Raw genomic sequence first — 25,010 nt, 5'->3', positions numbered from 1 at the left:
TGGAGTCGTAGTCAAGCAGTGGTGGAAAAAGTACTCACTTTTCTTACTTAAGTAAAAGTATCAATACTGCAATGTAGAAATACTCTGTTACAAGTAAAAGTCCAGAATTCGAAATTTATTTGAGTAAAAGTACAGAAGTATTGGCATCAAAATGTACTTAAAGTACCAAAAGTAGAAAGTACTCATTATAAATGTCCCATTTCAAGTTTTCGAATGTATACAAATATTTTGAAAATAGCAGATCTGCAAGCTCACAATGCGTCGCGATAACTAGTAACTAAAGTTTTCAAATAATTGTAGTGGAGTAAAAGTACAATATGTACCTCTGAGATGTAGTGGAGTAGAAGTAAAAGTATTGAAAATTGGAAATAACTCCAGTAAAGTAAAGTAAAAAAGACCTCAAAATTGTACTTAAGTACAATACTTGAGTAAGTGTACTTAGTTACTTTACACCGCCGTAGTCAAGTACAGGAAAGGAAGGATGTGAAGGAAGAGAGGGTGGATGAAAATAAAGCAGGCGCAGGAAAGAGGGATGAGAGGGAAGGAAGGAGTGATGGGGAGGAGGGAGGTCAGAGTTCCATGGCCATGCATGTCTCTGGGCGGACCACCCGACGCCCCCCAGGGTCGCTGTTTCACAGCAGGGAGGATGCACCAGTGCAGGGCTTATAGACAGCTTCCCACACACTGTCCTAGCTCCCAGTAGAAAACATTATTTTAGTTGACAACAGTTTCAACCCAAACAGGTCTTTGATGTCAACTAAAATAACGTTTTCTACTGGGAGCTAAGGCACGGTGCAGACTTCCCTTCCTTCTCCAGTGTGCGTATTGTTGTTCAGCATCTGTGCATTTTTATTGGGATGTGCGTGCTTCCCTTTGGACTCTTATTTCTTAGACAGCTTCCCCTCATGCAGTCTCGATGGCCTGGTTTGTTTTCACAGGAATAGCTCATAGGCAGCAGAATTATTATGATTAATTATTATTATTATTATTAGAAAGAAAAACAAACTGTGTTTAGCATGTTCTATGCGATGCAATGCTAGAATACGGTCACCAACTCGGGACTCCTGGATCGTTGTCCACCACACCCCCGTGTTTATCATCAAGGTCTTGAGCTCTGCAGTGTTGTTAGCTCCGCTGTCGCGCATACGTCTACGTAGGTGATGCACCTCTTTCCCCTCCTAGCTGTGCCTTGGGTTGGCTCCCGCAGTGTCAGTTTGCTCACCACTAGTTCCGGGTGCCTGACACAGTGCCCAGCCAGCCTCATCCTTCTCTCTCTGACCTCGCCCATGAACCGTAGGAGGCCTCCGTAGAGGTAGAGATGTGACATCAAGAGCCATCCTGGGCCTTTTCCTGCGCTCCTGTGAGCGCCCATGTCTCCGCCCCGTACAGCAGTACTGACTCCACTGTAGCCACAAACGGCCGCCTCTTGAGGTCATCTCCCATAGCAGATTCCCACACTCTCCTCATCCCATCAGTGATGGTGATTGGATGATTACTTCATCGTCTTCCTTGGGACCAGCGTGAACCCGTGTCTTCTCCTTGATTGCGACTCTCAGGGCAGGAAGTAGTCTCTCTCTACCCTGTGTATTTGATAAGCCCTTGTGAGATCATGAGCACTTAACCATTTAAACCCTATATGGTTGTATACCCCAGGGCTCTACACTAGGTCTGCTAGTATTTCCCTCTAAATAGGGATGCAAGGGTCCTTTTAGAATTGTAGAATTTTTGAGGGGGAAATGTCACCAATAATGACATGTCCAAAATAGTGACACCATGCCGGAAGTGGTTAAAGTCCTGAGACTCCAGTGTCCAAACAGGATTATGTGGCTGGGTTTTCCTCAAGGACAGAGAAGGACTCCACTGAGTCATTGATTGGAATACCTAGTAACCCCTAGCACCCACCCACCCTCTCTCTGTCCTCTTTGTCTCTTCAGCGTCTCACTTCGGTTCCTTTTCCATCCTCTCTTTTCTCCCTGCACCCTGATCCCTCTCTTTTCTCTCTGCATCCTGATCCCTCTCTTTTCTCTCTGCATCCTGATCCCCCGCCGAGCGTCCGGAACTCCTCCGAGGCTCTGAGGAGGCCGATCCACCGCCGTGGAATAATGGGCTTCCTCTCCTGGGAAACGGCGGCATTATTAACAGACGTATGATAACAGGATTAATCCCCCAGCCGTCACTGACCCCCAGATCTGGATCTGTTTAGAGGAGCTACTTGGGAACCTCTTTTCTTCTGTCAGCCCCACTTTCACTCATCCAGCTGGGGCCACTGGGTGCTGTGTGGAGAGCGGTGCAACTAGCCATTATTTTCTCAGTGATTATCCGATTACTTTTTCAATTAATAGAATAATCAAGAAGCACGCTTAAAAAAAGAGTTGTATATTCAAATACACATGATGTTTTATATACATAGCAATTAAACACACGTGTTATGTTATACTTTGTTGCACAACGGTGTCTTGTAAAAAAGAAAAAGGTGAAAATAGCAGATCTGACAAGGAGTGTCTTTGCTTTGACTCAAGTAAAATGTGAAAGGCTCAGAAGTGTATTGTAGTACCAGTATCTCCACAGTAACACACAGTTGGTTGTGTAATAAGCCCGCAGACACAAGCGTGTATATTTGAAGGCAAGTGTTGAACCAAAGCCAGTGTCTTCCTGGCTCAGCGCGGGGGTGGGTGGGTGGAAGTAATGGAGACAGGAGTTTACTTCATCACTGTGCTTTGTCTAACTCAGGGTGTCTAACTCAGGGTGTCTAACTCAGGGGTCTAACTCAGGGGTCTAACTCAGGGGTCTAACTCAGGGGTTCCAAAACTGTTTCAGCTCGACACACAACACATAAATGTGCCTCTCCGGGACTGAAACTCTTGCTCCCGCCTTGGGAGCAAGAGTCCCAAGTTGTCCCAGGTTCGATTCCAGACATGGCCAGCAATGTGTCGAATATGACCGGCCGAAGCGTCCTTGAGCAAGACACTTCACAAAAATGGGACCAGACCCACAGCTTGAGGAAACTCTGGTCTACGTTTTTCACAGCAGGAGGTCTGGAGGGACTGGCTGATAGCTGGCTGACAAAATGACTGGAGGCCAATGTGTTTGTGAGCGTCTGATCAAATACCTGCTAGCTGAAGCAAACAGCCTCATGGAGGCTTCATTATCACACCCATTGAAACACTGGAGACACTTTCTATTTTTAGACACGATGACATGACCGCTTTTTCCTCCCACTGTTTTTTTTTTACCGCTGGCAGAGGGAGGATGAGGAGCGTGATGAGGTACTCTCTGTGTGTGTGTGTGTGTGTGTGTGTGTGTGTGTGTGTGTGTGTGTGTGTGTGTGTGTGTGTGTGTGTGTGTGTGTGTGTGTGTGTGTGTGTGTGTGTGTGTGTGTGTGTGTGTGTGTGTGTGTGTGTGTGTGTGTGTGAGAGGAGTGTTTTTCACTTGGTCTGAGGAATGTGACCGAGGAGGAGAAAGGAGGCGGAGGCCCGAAAACTTCAATAACTTTAAGAAATAACTGTTGGGCAGTTGGTGGAAGAAGTATTTAAGTTTTTTTCCCTCTTTTTTTTCCTTAAGTAAAAGTAGCAATACCACAATATACAAATAATCTGTTACAAGTCTAAGGCCTGTATTCAAAATTGTAACCCCAAAGTATTGGCATCAAATACTTTTGCTTTATATTATTACTATTATTGCTTTTTCAGTAAAGCAAAACTTCTTTATTAATTTTTTGCTCTGTAAAGCACTTTGAGCTGCATTCATGTCATGAAAGGTGCTATATAAATAGTTGTATTATTATTATTTGCGTAATTAAAGTAAAAGTACACATTTTTGTAAAAAATGTGGAGCAGCTTGTTGATCGCCTATTCTAAGTATAACATGGGACTTAAGAGGTTAAATCTTCCATGCAACTAGTAATTAAAGTTGCCAAATAAAGGTAGTGGTAGTTGATTTAGTGTGGTATAAAGTATCAAAACAATGGAAATACTCAAGTAAAGAGTACCTCAGAAATTGTACTCAAGTACACAACTGTGTTGGACGACATCAGAGGTCTTGGAGATTTGTTGTCAGAGCAGACAGAACAAAACCTGACCTCTGGAGGTCACAGGGCTGAAGGGATGGACCACTCCTACTGGGGTCATGGGGTTTAGGGGTCACAGGGTCACGGACAAACAATCTTAGAGGGTCCTTAATTCTATTATCCCAGGCTGGGTGGGTGGGGGTGGGGATGGGGGGGCTGGATGAAGAGTGCAATGAGGTCGTGAACCGTGATTCTTTTGGCTTTGGTAATGGTCAGACTCATGCACATACCGCACAAAATCTTTATCTCGTTAACTCATGTGTAAGCACACTCTTTTTTTCCTACTTTATGCATGACTCGCCCTCTCTCTCTTTTCCCACTAACCATATAACATCTAGCCTGTTGTTGACCATTGTAGCCCACAACCCCCTCCCAGCCACACTTTTTATAATAATGAATGATAATAAACTTATTTAGTATGGTGCTTATCAAAACAACATTACACAGTGCTTTATAAAATATGGTATATAAATACACCATTTACAATTTACTGGGGGCTGATGGTAGGTGTTGTTGTAAGTACTGGGAGCTGATGGTAGGTGTTGTTGTATTTGCACTTGGCACGACTGGCTGCACATATCTGTCTCTGCTCACAAACTGATAATACAGGCTGCAAATGGAACACTTAATCCTCTGCCACTTATTGTGTTTTTCTAAATAAGGGCCTAATTTTGGTGAGGGCTCTCCATCGGGGGGGGGGGGATTAGTATTTTTTATAAAAACATGTGTTAGCTCTCATTTAAAGTTTGGGGATTTGATGATTGGCACATGAGGGGAAATTAGCATCAAGTGATGTGATTACACACTGAAAAATGCATACGGCTGTAGGGTTGCAACTATGGATTATTTTCAGAATGAGAATCAACTTTATTGTCACATCACAGGTTTAAAGGTGTAAAGAAGTGGGTGATTTTTTTTTTTGTATTTGTATGCAAGCTCCATGGTTTTTAGTTATTTTCAGAAAGAGAAAAGAAAAGAGGAGGGGGGGGTGGGGGCAGGGAGAGCAAGGAGAGAAGGAAAAATCTAACACAAGATCTACATATATACACATAGCATATCCAGCTGGTACAGTGTGCATGAACATAGCAGCAGGTATGTACATGATATTAGCCATTAAGGTGCAAAAAGATTATCTGCACACTACATACTTTTCTTAGAGATTATTCTTCTGATACTTTTTTCAATTAATCGACTAATGAAGAAGCTCTTTTTTTAACATGTCAACCAATCGGTGAACCATTTGAACCTATTTTATACAAATGCAAAAATAGTGCTTGCATGCCAACTCCCCAACATAATATTGTTACTTTTGCCTGATTTATACTTATTTTTTTGTGCTTCTATCCCCATCTCTCTCTCTCTCTCTCTCTCTCTCTCTCTCTCTCTCTCTCTCTCTCTCTCTCTGTCCAATCAGGGTGTGTGCTGTGTGCAGTGACGCCGTCGGGGGGCCATGGCTCTGGTTCAGGCCCTACCTGTGTCCGTGACTGACCGCCCCAATTCGGGTCTCGACGCGCAGCCGTGCCACCCTCTCTTGTCCCACTCGTCCCACTTGGCCCCTTGCTCCGGCCCCTGCGGCCCCGCGCCCGCCATGGGCTCCGTCAGCAGTCTGATATCGGGACGCTCGTACCAGGAGAGGCACTGCCGTGCCGCCGCCGCCAGCGAGCACAGCGCCAAGCCCCGGCGCTCCGCGCCTTCTTCCACCAGCTGTTTCCGCCTCCAGGATAAGACGCTCCGCAGCGGCAGCTCCCTGGAACAGCTGCTGGTCATCAGCCACCACACACAGCCACAGGTATTGGCCCTGCCACATTTACATAGGCCGTGTCACATTTATATAGGCCCTGCCATGTCACATTTATATAGGCCTTGTCACATTTAGCACAGAATCGCCCAGATCACAATTATTCCAGATTTATCACATTTATTTTGCATATCGTTGCTGTCGGGCAGAAACCTCTTATCGCCATATTTAAACTTTTTGTGTTTTTTCGTACATTAAAGCCCCTACTTGATCATCCTAATGTGTCACACAAAAGCAACAAAAGTAGCAGATCCGCAAGCTCGAAATTGCAACGTGTTTTGAGCTTGTCGAACTTTCGCTATTTTGAAAACCTGAAAAGTAACTGTTTTGGACATACTGTATGAGGTTTCCACCGACAGAGACGATATTCTTCAGAATAGGCTCTGTGCATGACACGTAGTTCAGTTTTCCAGAAAGTGGCATAAACATTTCCTGCTCCGGGTCAGTTTCCCACAGCTTCATTTTATTGGCTCAGCAGCAGGTTTGAACTGGAAATACACGACACCTTCATATGTGTAGCTCAGCTTGTTTGAAAATATAAAATGGCCTGTTTTGACCATAGTACAGTATTTATTTTGAATATTGGAACCACTACTGTATATGGTCACTTCTACAGTATATTTAAGTTATTTGTCATATCTTTGCTAGTTTTAGTTAACAAATCCTGAAAGGCAAGCAGCAGAAGTGCTAATGGCAGTTATTTGTGCGACAGGCCCAGGTCCAGCCACCACCGCTGCCCACCAAGAAGCACCCGCGGCCTGGGAACTCGACCGGGGCGGGCACAGAGCCAGTGCCGGGCGCTGCTGCCGGAGGAACCAATGGGAACTATGGGAATGCGTGCGATGAGGTACTGGTGGGAGACTGGAATGACAACAACGTGGCGCTGGCCGCCGGAAGCCCCTGCAGTGACTCTGAGGAGCAGAGGGACAACAGAGCGCTGAACGGAAACATTGGAGGGCCGCCTCCCAAACTGGTGCCAGTGTCAGGACAACTGGAGAAGGTGAGAGATTAACTGATGGGGACATGTCCGGATATGTGGAGCAATGGCTATTCTAGGCCAAGCCATCTAAAACAGGCTTGGCTAGGTGTGTGTGTGTGTGTGTGTGTGTGTGTGTGTGTGTGTGTGTGTGTGTGTGTGTGTGTGTGTGTGTGTGTGTGTGTGTGTGTGTGTGTGTGTGTGTGTGTGTGTGTGTGTGTGTGTGTGTGTGTGTGTGTGTGTGTGTGTGTGTGTGTGTGTGTGTGTGTGTGTGTGTGTATCCTCAGGACGTTTGTAGGGTGCACCTTCACCATTGAACACCACATTGTGATTTGTGCAGCTTCATTCACAAACTACACACAGAATCATTTAGCTAAAGACTGGAGGTCACACCGTCTAGTTTCTAAACTAATGCCAGTTCTAGTTTCACACTTAGCCCTTTATTCATAGTCAAATGTCTCCTTTGGTTATTATAACCCAAGGTGACTTTGCCATTGCAGTGTTATGCTTTATTTTTTGACATGCTCACGGAACAGCCAAGCAGATGTGTGCCGTTCCACAGCAGGTGCTGACATGTTTAACGGTAGATCGGCTTAGCCGTCTAATTGGCTATTTATTTCCATTGATCGTCGGGGAAGCTTAATCACTCTCCTGACAGAGCCAGAGATAGATGGTTTGACGGACGCTCACCTTGCCGGCTCCCTGTGATCAATATCAGATCACTTACGTTCAGAGTTCACTCCGTGAGACCTGAGCTAAATCGTTAAAGAAGAAACGCTTACAGGACATGTACGCAGCCTTTCGTCTGTCTTCTGTTTCACTTCAGTGTGTTCGCCATCCCCTCCTTTCTCTATTCCCTCCTTACTCTCACTCCCACTCCCCTCTGTCACTCTCTCTCTCTCTACCTCAGCCTCTCTATCTGGGACGAGAGAGGGGAAATCGTTAAGAAAATTGCTTAAAGAAACCATGCATATTAATTAAAGCAAATTAAACTAATCACTGCCCGCTTGCAACCCTTCCACCTTATCACTGACCCCTCTAATGAGCTCCAACCAGCTGCTGCTAATTAATTAGCGCCGCTCAGCTCTTCTCAACCACCGATTCTTATATAAGAAACACAATCATATCTGTTGGTTTCAGAATTTATTTTACTGATGACTTTTAAACCCCTGAATGGGCAGACTCCCAGTTATATTGCAGACATACTGATCCCTTATGGGCCTGTGTGCAGTGTTAGATCTAAGGAGGATCTAAGGCTCGCAAAATCAGTATCATATTTTAAAAAAGCCTTAAAAAGTAAAATAATTCAGATGTACAGTTTTGAGTAAAAGAAATGTTCTCTTTTATCTTGCAGCATATATTTTAAGGTTTTTTAATATTAAAATATATATTTTTTAAAGATTGTAAAGGATAGACAAAGAATAAGCATTGTGCTTCAGCCTATTCCTTTTTTCGGTAATTGAATTTGGATATTGTGTGTGAGTTGGTTGGATTTGTGCATTTGTGATGATGATTGTGTGTTTTGATTTGTTGTAAACAAAGGCTGATAATAAACCATTCATTCATTCAAATCACAAAATTCACCTTTTCTTAGTATTCTTGACAGTTTTAGGGTTTTTTATTTATTTTATCTGTGGTCATTTAACATCTCTGTTTCTGTCGTATTTTGTTTTTATTTTGTTATTTTGTCCACATATTTTTTTGTTGTTTGTTTTATCTCTCATGGTTTAATGCTGCTCTTTTAGCTTGTTCTGTGAAGCACTTTGTAACCAAAAGCGCTATACAAAGAAATTAATGATCTCGTATTTATTTCAGAACATGGAGAAGGTGTTGATCCGGCCCACGGCGTTCAAACCTGTGGTTCCCAAAAACCGTCACTCGGTGCAGTACCTGTCGCCGCGGCCAGGGGGCGGCAGCCTGTCGGAGAGCCAGGGCAGCCTCAACCTCCTGCTGCCCGTAGGGGGATCCAGCATCACCAGTGGCGCTAACGGGAACCCTGCGGGCAGCGGCGGCGGCAGCTCCGATGGGAAGCGTAACTCGTACAGTGGCGGACGCAATGCTCGGAGCAGCCAGTCTTGCTCCATGTCAGACTCTGGACGCAACTCCCTCTCAAGGTGATTATAGTTTAGCCTTTTTCAATGTACTCAAATGGTACATATTGATAACTAATGATTATTTGGAGTCGAGATAAATTAATTTCCCTCAAAACCATTAACATAATGCTGCCTTTTGAGATGTAGATTTTTGGGGGGTCAACAATTTGTTTTTCTTTGAGGACTTCGAGGGCAGGATTGAGATGTTCAAAGGGCCGGGTCTGGCCCGACGGCCGTATGTTGCCCATACTGTATGTGGTATAGAATGATAATACCCAAACATCATAATTCTTCACATTGTGCTAATTGTTTAGGAAACGCAGTGCTAGTGTAAAGGACTCCTTACATGCTGTTTGACAAGTTACAGACGGCCTAACAGATTGTGTGTGGTGAGGTTTGTTTTTTAGCTTGAATCCCTGTCTCTCTCTCTCCAGCCTGCCGACCCACAGCAGCACCGGCTACAGCCTGGCCCCCAGCGAGGGCTCCAGCTCCGGGGGGTCCGCGTCCGGGGTGGTGGGAGGAGGAGGAGGAGGGGGTCAGACCACGGACCCCATGCCGGGCCTGGGTGGTCGCACCACCTCGGGCGGAGGAGGAGCCGGAGGGAGCCACGGTCACACCAACTCGGACAGCGGGCGGTCCTCGTCCAGTAAGAGCACGGGCTCCGGCTCGCTGAGCGGGGGGCGCTGCGGCGGCGGCGGCGGGGGCCAGCCCCTGTCGGACAGCGGCTCTTGCGGGCACTCGCCGCCGCTGCCGCTGGACGGCTACGAGGGCGTGGTCCGGGAGCTGGAGGACAAGCTGAGGGAGAGAGACCTGGAGCTGCAGCAGCTCCGAGACAACCTGGACGAGAACGAGGCCGCCATCTGCCAGGTGAGGAGACGGCGCTATAGGGCTGATGGGCAAATTCACCGCTATTGTATTGAAACCCATGTTTAGGACCAGTCAAACTTAGAACTGAAGAAAAAATTATGAATTTAATAATTTGTTTTTTATCTCATATATCAACATACGGTAGGATATCGTCTCTGTCGGGTGGAAACCTCATAGTTTATGTCCAAAACTGTTACTTTTCAGGATTCCAATTCAAAATTAGCAAAAGTAGCAGATCTGCAAGCTCAAAAGCTTGTGGATCTGCTGCTTTTGATGCTTTTGTGTGACGCTGTACTACAGTGTCACACAAAAGCACCGTAAGTAGGGCATTCATTTATGAAAAAATACAAAAAGTTTGCCCTGAACCCCAAATCACTGCTGTAGTATAGAGCATTGGTTCTCAAAGGGGGGTCCGGGGACCCCCAGCGGTCCTTGGGGGGGTACCAGGGGGTCCCCAGCAAAATCAGTTAATATAGTGTCACAATCATTTTAACCACTTTAACCATATTTTATACTTTGGCTATTAAAAAATAGCAGATCTACAAGCTCAATGGTAAAACATTTTAGCACTTGCGCAGGAAACCGGGGTAGAAGAGGATAATTACATAGTGTAGCTTTAAGTCCTATCTTCAAAAATGGCTAAAATAGCCAGACACGTTGTTTGTTTTTTCTAAATGGTTGAAATGAAATAAAATAAAAAAACATTGTCCCATTTAATAGTTCCATTCCACGCCTCTCCTGGCCATCACAGTTAACATCCAGTGTATTTGCAGTTTCTGAATGCCATCCCTAATGAAGCTGAGCTGATCCTGGCTGCTGTGTGTTGCTGCAGGTGTACGAGGAGAAGCAGCGACGCTGTGAGGGGGAGATGGAGGAGTTGAGGCAGAGCTGTGCTGCCAAGATGAAACAGGCGTCTCAGAAGAACCAGAGAGCACAGCAGGTTCTGCAGCTCCAGGTACTGTACTCTGTCACTTCATGTACCGCAATAGAGCAAAAGCGCGCCAGTCCCCCGTGGGGAATAGTTAATACAGTACACGAACTGCAGTAAAAGTTACATTTTGCAGAGGTGTGGCATTAAACTTGTCCTATTTTACCGTACTTCCAAATATTCAGCTTATGAAACCATATTTTACTGTGTGTCCAGGTCATGGAGTAGCCTCAACTAGTCAAGCTACAGTATTATTATCCTAACCTGTAACACCAGGCTGACAGACAGGGAAACATAAGGTGGCTTTACATTGTAAAGCTGAGCCCATCTGTCATAGAATTGAAAGGACAATCTTGAAGTGGATTTGAAGTCACAATCTCTTCCATTTCATTCATTTCTTTATGGTTCATTTCAGCTATAGAGTTATATATTGTCCTACCTAGAGGACAGACTGGAAATCCCTACCCATTCATTTAAATGAAGTTGCCCATTCACATGCGCGTTAGTGTCCTTTATGTGTCTATATCAAGTACTGCCTCCGTGCACAAGCCTGTAAGTCGAGCCCATTGGTCGAAAGTCTCGAAACCCTTTTCGCTCGTTCATGTAGTGGGCCCAAACCGACCCAAACTTGCAGTACCAGATTTGGCCACTTGGAAAGCTTGTAGATCTGCTATTTTCAAACGTTTGAGTACTTTTACTTTTGGTACTTTAAGTACATTTTGATACCAATACTTTTGTACTTTTACTCAAGTAAATTTTGAATTCCGGACTTTTACTTGTAACAGAGTATTTCTATATTGCAGTATTGATACTATAATTGCAGTATTGATACTTCTACTTAAGTAAAATATCTGAGTACTTTTTCCACCACTGCTAGTCAGAACAGAGAGGGACTCTGGGAAAGGTTACATAGTGAGTAGCCAGTGAAATTGCACTTTAGATTCTGAGAAACGTAAGACCCAGATTCTGTCGGCTCACTGGCTGTCCGACCATGAGAGCGAGTGCGTAGCAGTAGATCTATAGATCTACCAACGTGACCGTGGATCTCCTTGGCTGCCCTCAGGTGTTTCAGCTCCAGCAGGAGAAAAAGAAGCTGCAGGAGGACTTCTCTTCGTTGCTCCAGGACAGGGAGGTGCTGGAGAGGAGGTGCGCCAACATCCAGCGGGAGCAGACCCAGCTGGGACCGCGTCTGGAGGAGACCAAGTGGGAGGTGGGTCACAGGTCAAAGGTTATAGGCTCTGTGAGACGAGGGTATGACCCTCTAAGAGCTTCAGTAGATTTGGAAGGTTGAGCACAAAGGAATGACCATGAGATGTATGTAATCCAAAATACTAAGACTGTCTGTCTGTCTGTCTGTCTGTCTGTCTGCCTGCACGCCTGTCTGTCTGTCTGTCTGTCTGTCTGTCTGTCTGTCTGTCTGTCTGTCTGTCTGTCTGTCTGTCTGTCTGTCTGTCTGTCTGTCTGTCTGTCTGTCTGTCTGTCTGTCTGTCTGTCTGTCTGTCTGTCTGTCTGTCTGTCTGCCTGCCTGCCTGCTTGCATACATGTCTGTCTGTCTGTCTGTCTGTCTGTCTGTCTGCCTGCCTGCCTGCTTGCATACATGTCTGTCTGTCTGTCTGTCTGTCTGTCTGTCTGTCTGTCTGTCTGCCTGCCTGCCTGCCTGCCTGCCTGCCTGCCTGCCTGCCCGCCCGTCCGTCCGTCCGTCCGTCCGTCCGTCCGTCTGTCTGTCCGTCCGTCTGTCTGTCTCTCTGAATTCAATTCAAGGGGTGTTATTGGCATGTGAACCCTATGTTTATGTTGCCAAAGCAAGTGTAAAAAAAATAAAAACAGAAAATAAATGTATGTACAGTCAAGAATAGAGCTGTACTAGAATAAGGAGGAGTATAAACAGAGCATTGTAACATTTGAACTCTATTATGTCTTCTTTTTTTTTTGTGGATAAAATGTTATCTTCTCCAATGATAGAGTATGTTAGTACAGTACAACGTTTACAATTGGAGTGGTTGTGTTTGGTCTCCCTGCTCTTCCATCGAGACATTTAGATCCTGTGTCTAGGTTTGACACGATCCTGTTTCTGGTTTGACAAAAAATTTGACCTGATGGTCAAGATTACATTTCTCCCCAAAGCAAGCAGGCAGCCTCTATTAGCTCAGTGGTAAACGTATCAGCGCTTGCGCAGGAGACCCGGGTTCAAATCCAGAGTGGAACAGGAAAGTTACATAGTGCAGCTTTAAGACTTAAGAAACTAACTTAAACATACAGTATAGAGGGTAGCATTTTGGATTTAGAGGTTTAAAAAATCCCTTCATTTTCTCCATATCGTCCATGGAGAAAATGAAAATAAAAATTACTTTTGAATGACTCCAGCGCCGGTGCCAAACAGGCCACTTTTACGCTCTATAGCCTGAGATTTTTTTATTTTGCTCTTGAAATATTTGGTATATGCATGTAAATAAGGATAGCCTACAAATGTAAACAAGGGATACAAATGTAAACTCTCTCTCTCTCTCTCTCCCCCAGGTGTGTCAGAAGTCAGGAGAGATCTCCTTGCTCAAGCAGCAGTTGAAGGAGATCCAGTCAGAGCTCAGCCAGAAGGCCGGGGAAATAGTGATCCTGAAGTCCCAGCTCAGAGAGGTCCACTCCGAGCTGCAGTCCAGCCAGGCTCGCTCGCAGGAGGCCGGGTCGGCCGTGCGGACCCGCGCCCTGGAGCTGGAGGTCTGCGAGAACGAGCTCCAGAGACGCAAGAGCGAAGCCGAGCTGCTCCGGGAGAAAATGGGCCGCTTGGAGGAGGAATCGGCGCGCCTCCGCGACGCTCTGTCCGCCGCCCACGGCGCGCAGCAGACGCCGTCCGGAAATCAGTGTTCGGCAGCGAAGGGCCAGTGCATGAGCCTCTCCCTTCAGCAGGGTAGATGCGTGGCAGGCAGGGCCCCGGGGCCCGCCCCGCCCCCGGCCTACCGGGACGGAGACGAGAGCCGTCTGACCTGGGGCGGAGAGAGCGACGAGGCCAAAGCACAGAGGCAGAATGCGGAAGCCCTGCTGGGACTCAGGCAACAGGTACGGTAGACCTTCTGCTGTGTGCTCTTGATATTATAATAACGTGTTCACACTGGCAGATTCACAGCTACAAAGCTACCTTTCATTTTCAATAGAAGCCAGCGACACGACCAGGGGTCCTTGGGGGGTACCAGGGGATCCTCAGCAAAATGTGTTAATGTAGCGTCACAATCATTTTAAACACTTTAAGCATATTTCATACTTTGGCTATTCAAAAATAGCAGATATTTGTCCATGACATGTCCATTGCAGGCGCGCTCTACCAAACAAATTTGGCACAGCGGGTGGTTTTCGAATCCAGTGATATATAGCAACAACTAATTTATTTATTACCTTAATAAACCTTTTCATAAACACTTCATGTTTTCAATCGCTAGTTGTTGTTTTATTTTATTATCCCATGATTTTTGTAACCCATTTTTTCACCCAGTGTCAATTGCCTAAGCTGTAATCCTGGGCGCTACTCTCCCTCTGCTAGCCTGGGGAGAGGCCCAACCTGAGCTCATGCTTCCTTCAATGCAATGACACAGAGGCGTTCCCAGCTTGAAAGGTAACAACATATAGGTGTAACAGGTCTTAATGGGTTAATTCTCCTCTCAGGTGGAACGGCTGAAGGCTGAGCTGATGTACGAGAGGAGGAGCAGCGAGGAGCAGATGTCAGGGTTCGAGGAGGAGAGGAGGGTGTGGCAAGAGGAGAAGGAGAAGGTAAGGCTACCAGAGAGAATATACCACTGCTCCAGTAGAGTTAAGATTGTTATTTTCCATTTGGAAACTTACTACTGACTACTATAGTCTTATTGCAGTGGTTTTGCTGGGGGAGAAACATCACAGTTGATTAAAAAGGAGGCTCCATTATGGGCTTGACCCATAGACCGTAAAAATATATGGACAACGTTATGCCATTGGTTTCTATAGACCGTAAATGAAGCCTATTTTTCAGCGATTTCAAAAACGTTCTATATGCGGTACGAAATGCAACCGGAAATTAATGCTATTGGCTGCAACCCAGCGAGGGCGGGTCTTCACTCGGTAGAACCAGTCAACCTAGAAACCCTAGAATCATACCCTGCCTACTTTATCATACATTTTAAAATGAATGGGACCATAATTTATTAAACGCATATCATGATGATTTAAAAAAGACTTTAAACTAGTGATTGAAAACATAAAGGGATTATGAAAAGGTTTACTAAGGTAATAAAATCAAGTGTAAAGTTCGTCCCAAAACCTCATTGACTTCTATTGAGATTATAATGTATCGCAACCGGTAGAAGGTGAAATTAGTAGGAACAGCAGGCTGAACGAGAACCCTGAAGTGAGCTTCAATTCCAGGGAAGGGGGTTTGCCCCTTGGCTTGACCCCAGATTCTTTGGAGGTCACCCTAGAAAGGAGAATCAGATATAAGTGTAAGACTACTGACACCCTCTCTCTCTCTCTGGTAATTCCATTTGCCTTAAATGCACTTTCAGTGATAAGTTAATTATGCTGAGGTGTTCGACTAATTACGGAGTAGGTTGTTCGCGTCTGCAGCTGTCAAGTTTTGCTCTGCAGTTAATTATGTTTTCGATTAGTGCAATGTTGTTGTTTTTTTTATGTTGATATTGCCTTCTATCTCTTTTAACGTGTGGTGGCTAATCTAGTTTGCCCCTTGGAGATTAACAAATCAATTAAGCAAGAGGAGGAAGGGGGAGGGGAGTTGAACATTCTAATTAAGTTATTTCTATTTTAACCCTTTAAAACCGGGAAAGCATCTGTCATTTTAGATTTTAGCTATAGCACATTGGTTGGCTATAAAATAAAATAGCAGATATACAAGCTCATAGGGGAGAAGTAACGTTGCTTCTGGGGGTTCCTGGAACAAAATATTTTGAGTTGGGGGTCGGCGGTCAAATACATATCATTTTGGGGGTCCTTGACATTTGTTTGAGCACCACTCATAAAGCAACATACGTTTTTCATTCAGTCTTAATGGGTTAATCTTCCTCCATTGACTCAAAGTTCAAATTCATCAGGACTCAGGAGTGAATGTTATTAAAAAAAACTAAAACAATAATTGTGTCCTACAGGTGATCCGGTACCAGAAGCAGCTGCAGCAGAACTACATCCACATGTACCGGCGCAACCGCGACCTGGAGCGCGTCATGAGAGAGCTGAGTCTGGAGCTGGAGAACAGAGAGGCGGACGAGTACGAGCTCCACAGCGGCAGCAACGACATCCACTTTGAGGAGATCACCGCCACGGAGATCTGAACACAGACACTTAAATGTGCACGCTCTCTCTCTCACTCACACACACACACACACACACACACACACACACACACACACACACACACACACACACACACACACACACACACACACACACACACACACAGAGACACGGATACATTAACCAGTATTCACAAAGGATTCTGTTTCTGCAGTAGATGAAAGCCAAAAGATGGAACTCCTGTTCCAAATACTGTATTCTTTTCAAGATGTTTCTACCCGGACCAGTGAACAGGGACCCCGTTCTGTCAAAGGGGCGATCCTCCCCCAAGTGTGCGTTCTCGCTTTCCACTGTGAGACGTGCAGTAGAAATTCCGTACGGTATCCGGAAGCCACGGTTTGATGACCCTCCTATAATACCAGCACAAAGACTCAACTCTCCTCAACGGGATATTACCAGACTCAAGAAAAAAATAAAGCATGTTTTTTTTTTTGTCGGACCACATTCAAATCAGGGTATTCCAAGCAAAAAACAAAAACATATATTCCGCTCACAGTGACCTGGTCAAATCAATGACCACACATCTGCGTAGCACAGGGAAGAGGAAAGCCTGGTTAATATACCCGGTCGTTCGACGGGAGCATGAATTAGGCAGAACACCTGACCACCAGCACGTGACGATGGCATCATCGTCACCACGACGGCCTGACCGCTACCGCTGGCCCTTCTATGATGACCTCATCACCCCTCGACAGTGTGTTCATCAGTAGGATCGGTGTCCACCGTTGCACTAACACTCCGATACCTGTAAAGGGAAGAAGAAAAAAAAACGACGCCAAATATCCAACATTTCCCCGTTAATTCATGTTGCGTTGAAGGGATCGGCGGTGCATGTCACGTTTCATTCAGGACGATGTCAAGAACAAGACACGTTGCACATTCTCTCCTTTTATCAAAACTCTGGTTTTAATACATTTTGGAAGCCTTGCCTCAGCAGTGAGTATGATATGAAATGGAATGTAATTGTGACTATTGTCACTTCAGATAAATGCAGTATAGTATAATGGTCTGAACCGGCCAAGAAAGAGTCTGTACACCCACCTTGTAATGCTTTGCAAAACCTGCATACACCCCTCTGTTTCCTTGTTAACATTAACCTGCATTCACCCCTCTTTTTCCTTATTAACACATTGAATGCCAATCGCGTAGATCTACGCGAACCTATTTAAAGCCGCAGCGTGCCAATCGCGTAGATCTACGCGAACCGCCGGTTCGCGTTGATTTTTCCCCAGGTGCACTTTCGGAATTATTCGGGTTCCGGTTTTTTCGATCGTATCCGCTTCCTGTCTGGGATCCTGTCTAAAACTCGATTATCTCGGTTGTTGTTTTTCTCCTCGCTGATCACTGTTTAGCGTATCTTCGCTGTATCTTCAAGATGGCGGCTCGGATTTGGAAAAGGTTTTCGCTGGCCGTTTCACACAGATCCCCTGTGTGTTTAGAACCAAATGAACGCGCACTTTTAACTTATTTAGCGAGGTCTGTGGTGACATGAAAAAAACAAAAAAACAACAATAAAACGCTGGCACTGGTGAGTACATTATGATATTAACCTCTGGCATGGAATGTGTTAACATTAAGCCTGATTTATACGTACTTAGACGAGCGTCAGTGTCGTGGAATAGCCGGAAATAGCCCTGTGACGCATTGTGAGCTTGTAGAACGGCTATATTTGGTGCGTGACACGGCGCGCAACCAAGTATAACTCTGGCTCTACGGCTTCTTTGTTAAGAGAGTCATTGAACTTTCCAGTAGCCTACCTGGTTCTGTCATTGGTTCTCAGTTTGCTCGCATTTAGGCGTGCTGTTCTGTCACTGGCTGCGACGGGAACCAAACGTCCAATCGTAATGCTTTATATACACTCCAAACAGTCACAACAACACATTCTCACTTCTCACGTGACGACGACCAACTGATTCCCACCCTATCGGTATGCAAATCAGACAGAACTGAGTCCCGGAGAAGTGGGCTTCGCACCGCCCGTGGCCTCGTTCAGGCGCTCAGCATGGGGCTCAAGCCCACTTCTGATGGCTTTTACCTTGCCTTCTTTTCAGTGTTTATAACTTATTTTTAACTTTTAATGTTTTTAATGACAACATTGCCTTGTTCTCAATAACATCCGCGTTCCGTCAGTCATGTGACAAACTTCAGCATTCCGTGGTCAATCACGCGACAACAACACAGGCTTTCGGACCACCCTGAACATTGGAAAATGTGACGGCAAGGGGTCCTGACCAAGCGATGAGTTGGGAATGAGAATGTGTCGTTCACGCTATTCCACTGGCTCATTCAGAAACTCAATGCTGAGAGCTTCTGTTTTTTATAAACACACACATAAATAAAAGTCTGTAGCACAAAGAAGCAGATACAGTAGCGTGACAGCTCTCTCTGTCTCCCTTTCTCTCTCTCCTTTACCGTACACAACTTTTATACTTCAATAGGCTATAATAAGGCACCTTGGTCCACCATTAAAAGATGTCAACATTGTGACAACAGGGAACAGAGCTTGTTCTTTGCTTTGGTTACACGTCACATCACTTTAGTGATTTCAGTCGGTGTCGTTTGAACCGTAGGCATGTTTATAATCCCATTCTTTACCTCCCCTCCATTTCTCTCTTATATTCCTGGTTAGCACTGTTCATTCTCTGAACCCGGCTCAAAGCCAAAAAAAGAAAGAAAAAGAAAAGCCTTCCTAGTCTTCCTCTTCCTCCCGGTCTTCCCTTGACTGTCATGCTGATAAGCAGGTGACAGTATAGTGGCATGAAGACTGCATGTCCTTGTTGTGTCTCGTACTGCAGTACCACAGGCTACTAGGCTACGTTCACACTGGCAGCCTAAATCACATTATTGGCCAATCCAGATTGGAATCTGATTGGTTTTGATCAAGTCTGAACAAAAAAAGCCACACAAAAACTGATTGTTGTGAATCAGATTTGAACCACATTCCTACGAGGTGGTTTGAAATGCAATTAAAATCAGCGTCTCAGGCTGGACTGCTGTGTCACTCGCCAAAAAGTAACCGATCTACAAGCTCACAACGCATAGTGATGCGACACATTGTGAGCTTGTAGATTGGCTAAGGCCGGACAAGGCAGTCCAGCGGACTGTGTATTAAGCAGTAGAAGCATGTGGATGCTGTGGGCCTGGGGCACTGTAGACTGTTATCTTACAGTATGTGTACTGTACATCATCACTGAGCATGGCGGGTCAGCATAAGTGGGTTGAGATTATTGTCGTCTATTTTACAGAGCAGAGTCTATATCAACAACAAAAAATATATAAATGGAAATCTATATAATGAAAATGATGATGTATATTTTTATATATACATAAATATATATATATATACATACATATATATATATATATATATATATATAGCACCTGAAGATATTTTGTGGTAGTACTGGTATCTATGTGGGTTTGATATGCAAAGTTTAAAGAACTTCTATGTAACTCTTATCACATGCAAGCATTTTAAATGTCCGATCTGTTTGAAATGGAGTGGGACTGTGTCAAACCACAGTACATACAGTACATTAATGTACTGTGTACACACATTAATGATACCTACAGTACAGTTACAGCATGCGTACAGTACATAACGGAAGCAACACAAAGCATCAAGCTTTGGTAGCTGATAAACCTGTTGATAGATTTTGGCTTTATTCTGTGACTTCGTTTGAACGGTCCTCCCTCCATTTTGAACGGTCAGTCCTTCATTTGATGGTCAATATATTATATCATATCACCCCATATCATTCTCGTTGTTTGTTGGAGCTCATCGACAGATAATCGGTGCATGAAAAGTGTCTGATAGTTTCAAGACCAGAGCTGTTGCAAGACATAGCGTTGTTATATTATCCATACTGGCAAAGTCCATTGAATACCTTTAAAGAAATGGATTTGAATGAGCTTCATATCAAATCTGAAAGCTTAAATGCAGATTAATATGTTTTATTTCACTGGGGTTAACATGTTCACTGTGGTTTGAGCAGTATTAAAAGCATGCACTGTGTGTATTTCATCAAGTTAATATAATGAAGTTGGCCATGACCAGTTAAACCCTTGGCTATACTTTGTTGTACGAGGACTAGTGGAAATAGCCGATCACAGCGCAACACCTTGTGAGCTTGTAGATCGGCTAGTTCCGCTTTTTCTGAAGATAAAATTAAAACAAAGTTTAAAAACCCTTTAGAAGATTTGTCCAAAATAGGGCCGAAAGGGTTAATGCGGTTAGAGTCAAGGAAGATGTCTTCAACTGGGTTGTAATTTGGCCATGTCGACTTCATTCACTGGTAGCAAACATAACCATAACCTAGACTGTTATTTGGATACACCACAGCTACACATTGAACAACCACAGGGTGTTGTGGGTCAAACTGTGCCCCCGCCCTCACTGCAGGCACTGTGCGTGTCTGCACACTTTCTCTTCATAACCTCATAATATGTTTCTTTGTAAATATCTTACAACACTAAATAGTGTAACAGAGTGACATTGTCTTTTTTTTGGACAAAATATCTATTTGAAATGTAGCCACTGTGATTAGACCAAAGCAACGTAACGTTTGTTTTTGTTTTTTTCTACTTGTGTTGTTTCACCCATCTTTTGTGTGCATATGTTTATGTTCCATTATGCATATTCATTAATCCATAGAGTATGTAGTCCATGTATATTTTTGTGTAAATTTATTGTACAAATGACTGTGTTTTTAAATAAAGAACAAATTGTCAGATCTTATCTTACTAACAGGCTGGTGACGTTTCTTTTCATGGCATTCTTGAGACTGACCACGGTATCTTCAATGAGCATTTTATTGTGGTAAATTGTTTCACACATCTGACGTCTGTATGAAGTACTGTGTGTGTGTATGGAGTGCAAAACACTGATTATTTTATCTTACTTCAATGGTGGTTAAATATACACAGTACGTTTTGAGCGTTCTTATTCTTTGGCATGGGTGACATGCAGGCCTTGTCCTTTCACATACAAACCCCTTGGCTGAATCTCAGTCCTTATTCTGCTCTGTCCAAAGGGTTAACCCATTAAGACCTGAGGCCGATTCTACAAAATGCCTTCTAAATCAGTAGTTCTCACACTTTCAAGATTCCAAAAAAATGCTTTCCCGGTTTTAATGGGAAGGAAAGCTATTATGAAGGTAGATATGTTGCAAAATTCAAGAGCTGGTAGAATAGATTTGCATTAAAATATGCATACACTTGACAGTGATGCTGTTGGCATTACTTTACGAAAAAACACAAACATTTTGAATATGGAGATAAAAGGTTTCTGCAGCAACGATATACTATGTAGATGCGCTTTCCTTCTTTACCTATCCCTTGTAGGAGTGGGGATAGAGGAACTAGCACAGATCAGAATAAGGAGCTTGATAAAAATGAAAAAAATAAAGGCTTGATAAAATTCAGTCTGTGGATATGGTGTCATGGGAAGGGGTGGGGCAATAATCAAACAGGAAGCTGGCCTTGTAATCCACATGGTAAGACAAGTGGCATAATTCCATAATACTATATTTATCACCCAGTTGGGTGATAATATGCAAATTACCTATGATTATTGCTCTTTTTCTTGTTGCTGCAATGTTGAGGAGATGAACCCCCAAGAATTGTACTACTTGTATGATGGGATGTAACCAAATCAGAATGTTTGTAAACAAACAGGTTAGCATATTTCCAGGTGGATATGTCTATGGTCAGATATCTAGTGTCCAGTGCATTAGCTACTGTACGTCTAGTTTGTCAATCTGTGTGGATTTTTAGAACAAACCCACACAATTTGGTATTTCCAGTAATCTCCTATTATTTTGGCATCAGTAGTGGTGATATTATATAGGCCTACACAAGCACTATTCTTGAAAAATTGAAATGTGCTTGAAGATTTTGATTACTGGAAATGCTCAAAAGGTTTAAAGTTAAGGTCTTTAAAAGTAGGCTGTTTTTCAGAGTTTTAAGGATTTTAACTGTACCGAGTTAGTTACATTAGATTATGTGTTCTATGTTTCAAATGAGCAAAATGGGCTAAATTTAAACAAAAAGGACATTTGGCACTACAGCCAAAAAAAGGGCTTGGGTATTTGATGCCAAAATAAAGGAGAGTACAGAAAATCAAAAATTGTGTGAATAATAATTTACAAAAAAAATTAAATGTTTTGGCTCAAAGCAGACAAAGGATTGACTCATGGCTCCTCGGAGGATAATGTCAAAAAACATCTTTTATTGTTTAGGAAGCATCTTAGTTTGATAGATTCGTATAGATTGGCGGTAGGAATGCATGATGAAAATGCAACAAGTGTCCCATAATACCAGAATTCAACCCTATCTGTAAAACCTGTGACGAACAAGACAAGAAGCGCAATGAATGACTGATCTCTGCTTTATACCGTTTTTGGGGGGGGGAAAGTAAGAAGCTTTATTGGAAATGGATAATTAGTAGATGTCTGCCTGCCACTCTCTAAATGTAAAGCATAATGTATACTTTGTCATAATGACTGATCGCTCTACTCTCCTTTGACCTTAAGCACTATTTTATACACTGCCGTACGACACTGTCGCATGAAAATAGTGGACCTACAAGCTCACAACACGCCGTGAGCTTGTAGTCCCACTATTTTCACTATTTTGGAAAATGTTGGAAAATGATTCACCTGTGCCCAACATAGGGACACCAGGTTGAAAGCCACTGGCCACGATGTCCTGTCCACTGGCCACCATGTCCTGTCCACTGCCCGGCATGTCCTGTCCACTGGCCACTATATCCTGTCCAGCTGCCATCCCAACTCCTCTGGATGTCTACTACACAGCTCAGTTCACGGCATGCTGTAATTAAGCCTGTAAAGTGGCAGATTTGCTGCAGAACTTGCTGCAGAACTCTGCCAGAAAAATACGGCACAAAAAGCACTGAGCTGCAATTTGTAATAACCCCCCCCAGACATCCACTAAACTAAAGCCAAACTCAGATCAGTTTGGACATAATACAGGGCTTTAATCTGGTATCTCATAAGGCAGGAGGGGGCTAATCCTTCCTCTGGCAGCATCACTGATGAACTGAGATGCTCCTGAAGTGGAGCTCCAGCAGGCCCGGCGTCACGGGGGGCCGGACCATCTCGCCCCCCTAAGTCAAGACTGACAGTTGAAAGAACAAACCTTCTGGTACTTTTTAATTAATAGCGTTTAGGTGTCAAGCCTTCCTCAGCGTGTGGTCAGTGGTGTTGTGTGTACCAAGAGGGACTGATAGACAGACAGACATGACAAGGACTTCAGCTGCTATCGGTAAATTGTTTAGTTTTTTTTAAGAATCCCCCCATACTTATGCACCCCCCCCCCCCCCCCATTTTGCAAGGAGCCCTGGGGGTCCCCGGACCCCACTTTGAGAACCACTGCCATTGAGGGTTCAGTGGTTACCACAGAGGTGCCAAATGTTCAACAGTGGTACAATAAGGCCCAGACTGCCGGCATAGCGGTCCGGGCACCTTGGCTCCAATGTAGGCTGAAAGCGAATAGCAGGTTCGAGTCCCCTTCCCGACGATCTTTGCTGCATCTCTCTCTCCCTGTTTCCTGTCTGTCTCTACTCTACTGTAAACTATAAAGATAAAGCCCACAAAAATACATTTTTAAAAACAGTACCAGTACAATAGAATCTGGCCTGGTGGCATTCATTGTTAATGGGGTGGCAGTGGCTCAGGAGTGGCCATCGGTTCGATCCCCGGCTCCTCCTAGGTGCGCACTTGACCCCTAACTGCTCCCGATGAGCAGGTTGGTGTTTTGCATGTTTCCCTCCACCGTCGGTGTGTGAATGTATACCTCATGTAACACCTCATAACATGTAACGGTGTTCCGTCATTGTCGTGTGTGTGTGTGTGTGTGTGTGTGTGTGTGTGTGTGTGTGTGTGTGTGTGTGTGTGTGTGTGTGTGTGTGTGTGTGTGTGTGTGTGTGTGTGTGTGTGTGTGTGTGTGTGGGTGTGTGTGTGGGTGTGGTGTGTGTGTGTGTGTGTGTGTGTGTGTGTGTGTGGGTGTGGTGTGTGTGTGTGTGTGTGTGTGTGTGTGTGTGTGTGTGTGTGTGTGTGTGTGTGTGTGTGTGTGTGTGTGTGTGTGTGTGTGACTGGGTGAATATGAAGTACTGTAAATTGTAAAAGTACGAAAAGACTAGAAGAAGTTTCTTGCGGTCCGTTCCATTTACAACACTATCAGACCCATACAATAATTGTGTTTTCTTGCTGTGTCTGCTGGTTTGGTGTGTCTGCTTGTACGTCTGTGCTCTTTCAGTCATCTTTAAATGCTATAAACACTGCTATAAAAGTAATACAATTTAAATACAGTACTTACAAACAAAGCATCTCGTCACATTGCCTTGTAACAAAAGTAACATTAAAGTAATGCATTAACAATTGATAAGTTGACAGCTGAACATCAGCTGTCATATTATGTGACATAATGTAATTGCGTAATGTAATCTATGCTTTGGAGTAAGTCGTTGAGTGTCTGTCTCTCCACAATGACGGGATCTCTCGCTGCATGGAGTCAAGTATCTCTAGAGCCTGACTGTTTTGTGGCCGATCCCGATTTTGGAGAGTTCTAACCCACCGGTTACCAAAGTTGTGGCCGATACTTTTTCAAAAAGTGTCAAATCAAACTTTGATTTGATTAAAGATTGTTTTTCTTCTTTTTTTTAAATAGAAAATGTGCCTATTTTTAAGAATGTTAAAAAAAATCTCGCTCATAAAGGTATGCTTAAAATTTCAGGATGAAAAAGTGGTTACAAATTGCCACAATAATAATGTCGCAGATACCGATAATGGCCAAGTATCGGTCTGGTTCCGAGTACTTCCTGTCTCCACCATGATTGGACCTTTCTGCATTACGTACTTCCTGGTTGCAGTGAATCCACTCTGACCGGTGAATGGAAGGTTCCGGTGAAACCATGACGATTCCTTTCTGTTTCCGGACTG

General features: G+C 44.2%; 1 protein-coding gene across 2 annotated transcripts in view; it reads left to right on the top strand.

The window, feature by feature from the left end:
• The window catches only part of lzts2a (leucine zipper, putative tumor suppressor 2a), a 42,963-nt gene extending 22,170 nt beyond the window's left edge, over positions 1-20,793 (top strand). For both annotated transcript variants that reach the window (XM_080449461.1, XM_080449460.1), the window contains exons 2-10: positions 5,481-5,855; positions 6,577-6,864; positions 8,656-8,954; positions 9,368-9,800; positions 10,633-10,755; positions 11,792-11,938; positions 13,246-13,779; positions 14,380-14,484; positions 15,846-20,793. In XM_080449461.1, coding sequence (XP_080305587.1) covers positions 5,517-5,855; positions 6,577-6,864; positions 8,656-8,954; positions 9,368-9,800; positions 10,633-10,755; positions 11,792-11,938; positions 13,246-13,779; positions 14,380-14,484; positions 15,846-16,028 — 2,451 coding nt within the window. In that variant the 5' untranslated portion in view covers positions 5,481-5,516 and the 3' untranslated portion in view covers positions 16,029-20,793. The remainder of the gene's footprint in view (positions 1-5,480; positions 5,856-6,576; positions 6,865-8,655; positions 8,955-9,367; positions 9,801-10,632; positions 10,756-11,791; positions 11,939-13,245; positions 13,780-14,379; positions 14,485-15,845) is intronic.
• Positions 20,794-25,010: the final 4,217 nt, after the last annotated feature.

The sequence above is a fragment of the Gymnoscopelus braueri genome, assembly GCF_963280865.1.
Source record: "Gymnoscopelus braueri genome assembly, chromosome: 14".
NCBI lineage: Eukaryota > Metazoa > Chordata > Actinopteri > Myctophiformes > Myctophidae > Gymnoscopelus > Gymnoscopelus braueri.
This window is presented reverse-complemented; position numbering and strand designations above follow the sequence as displayed.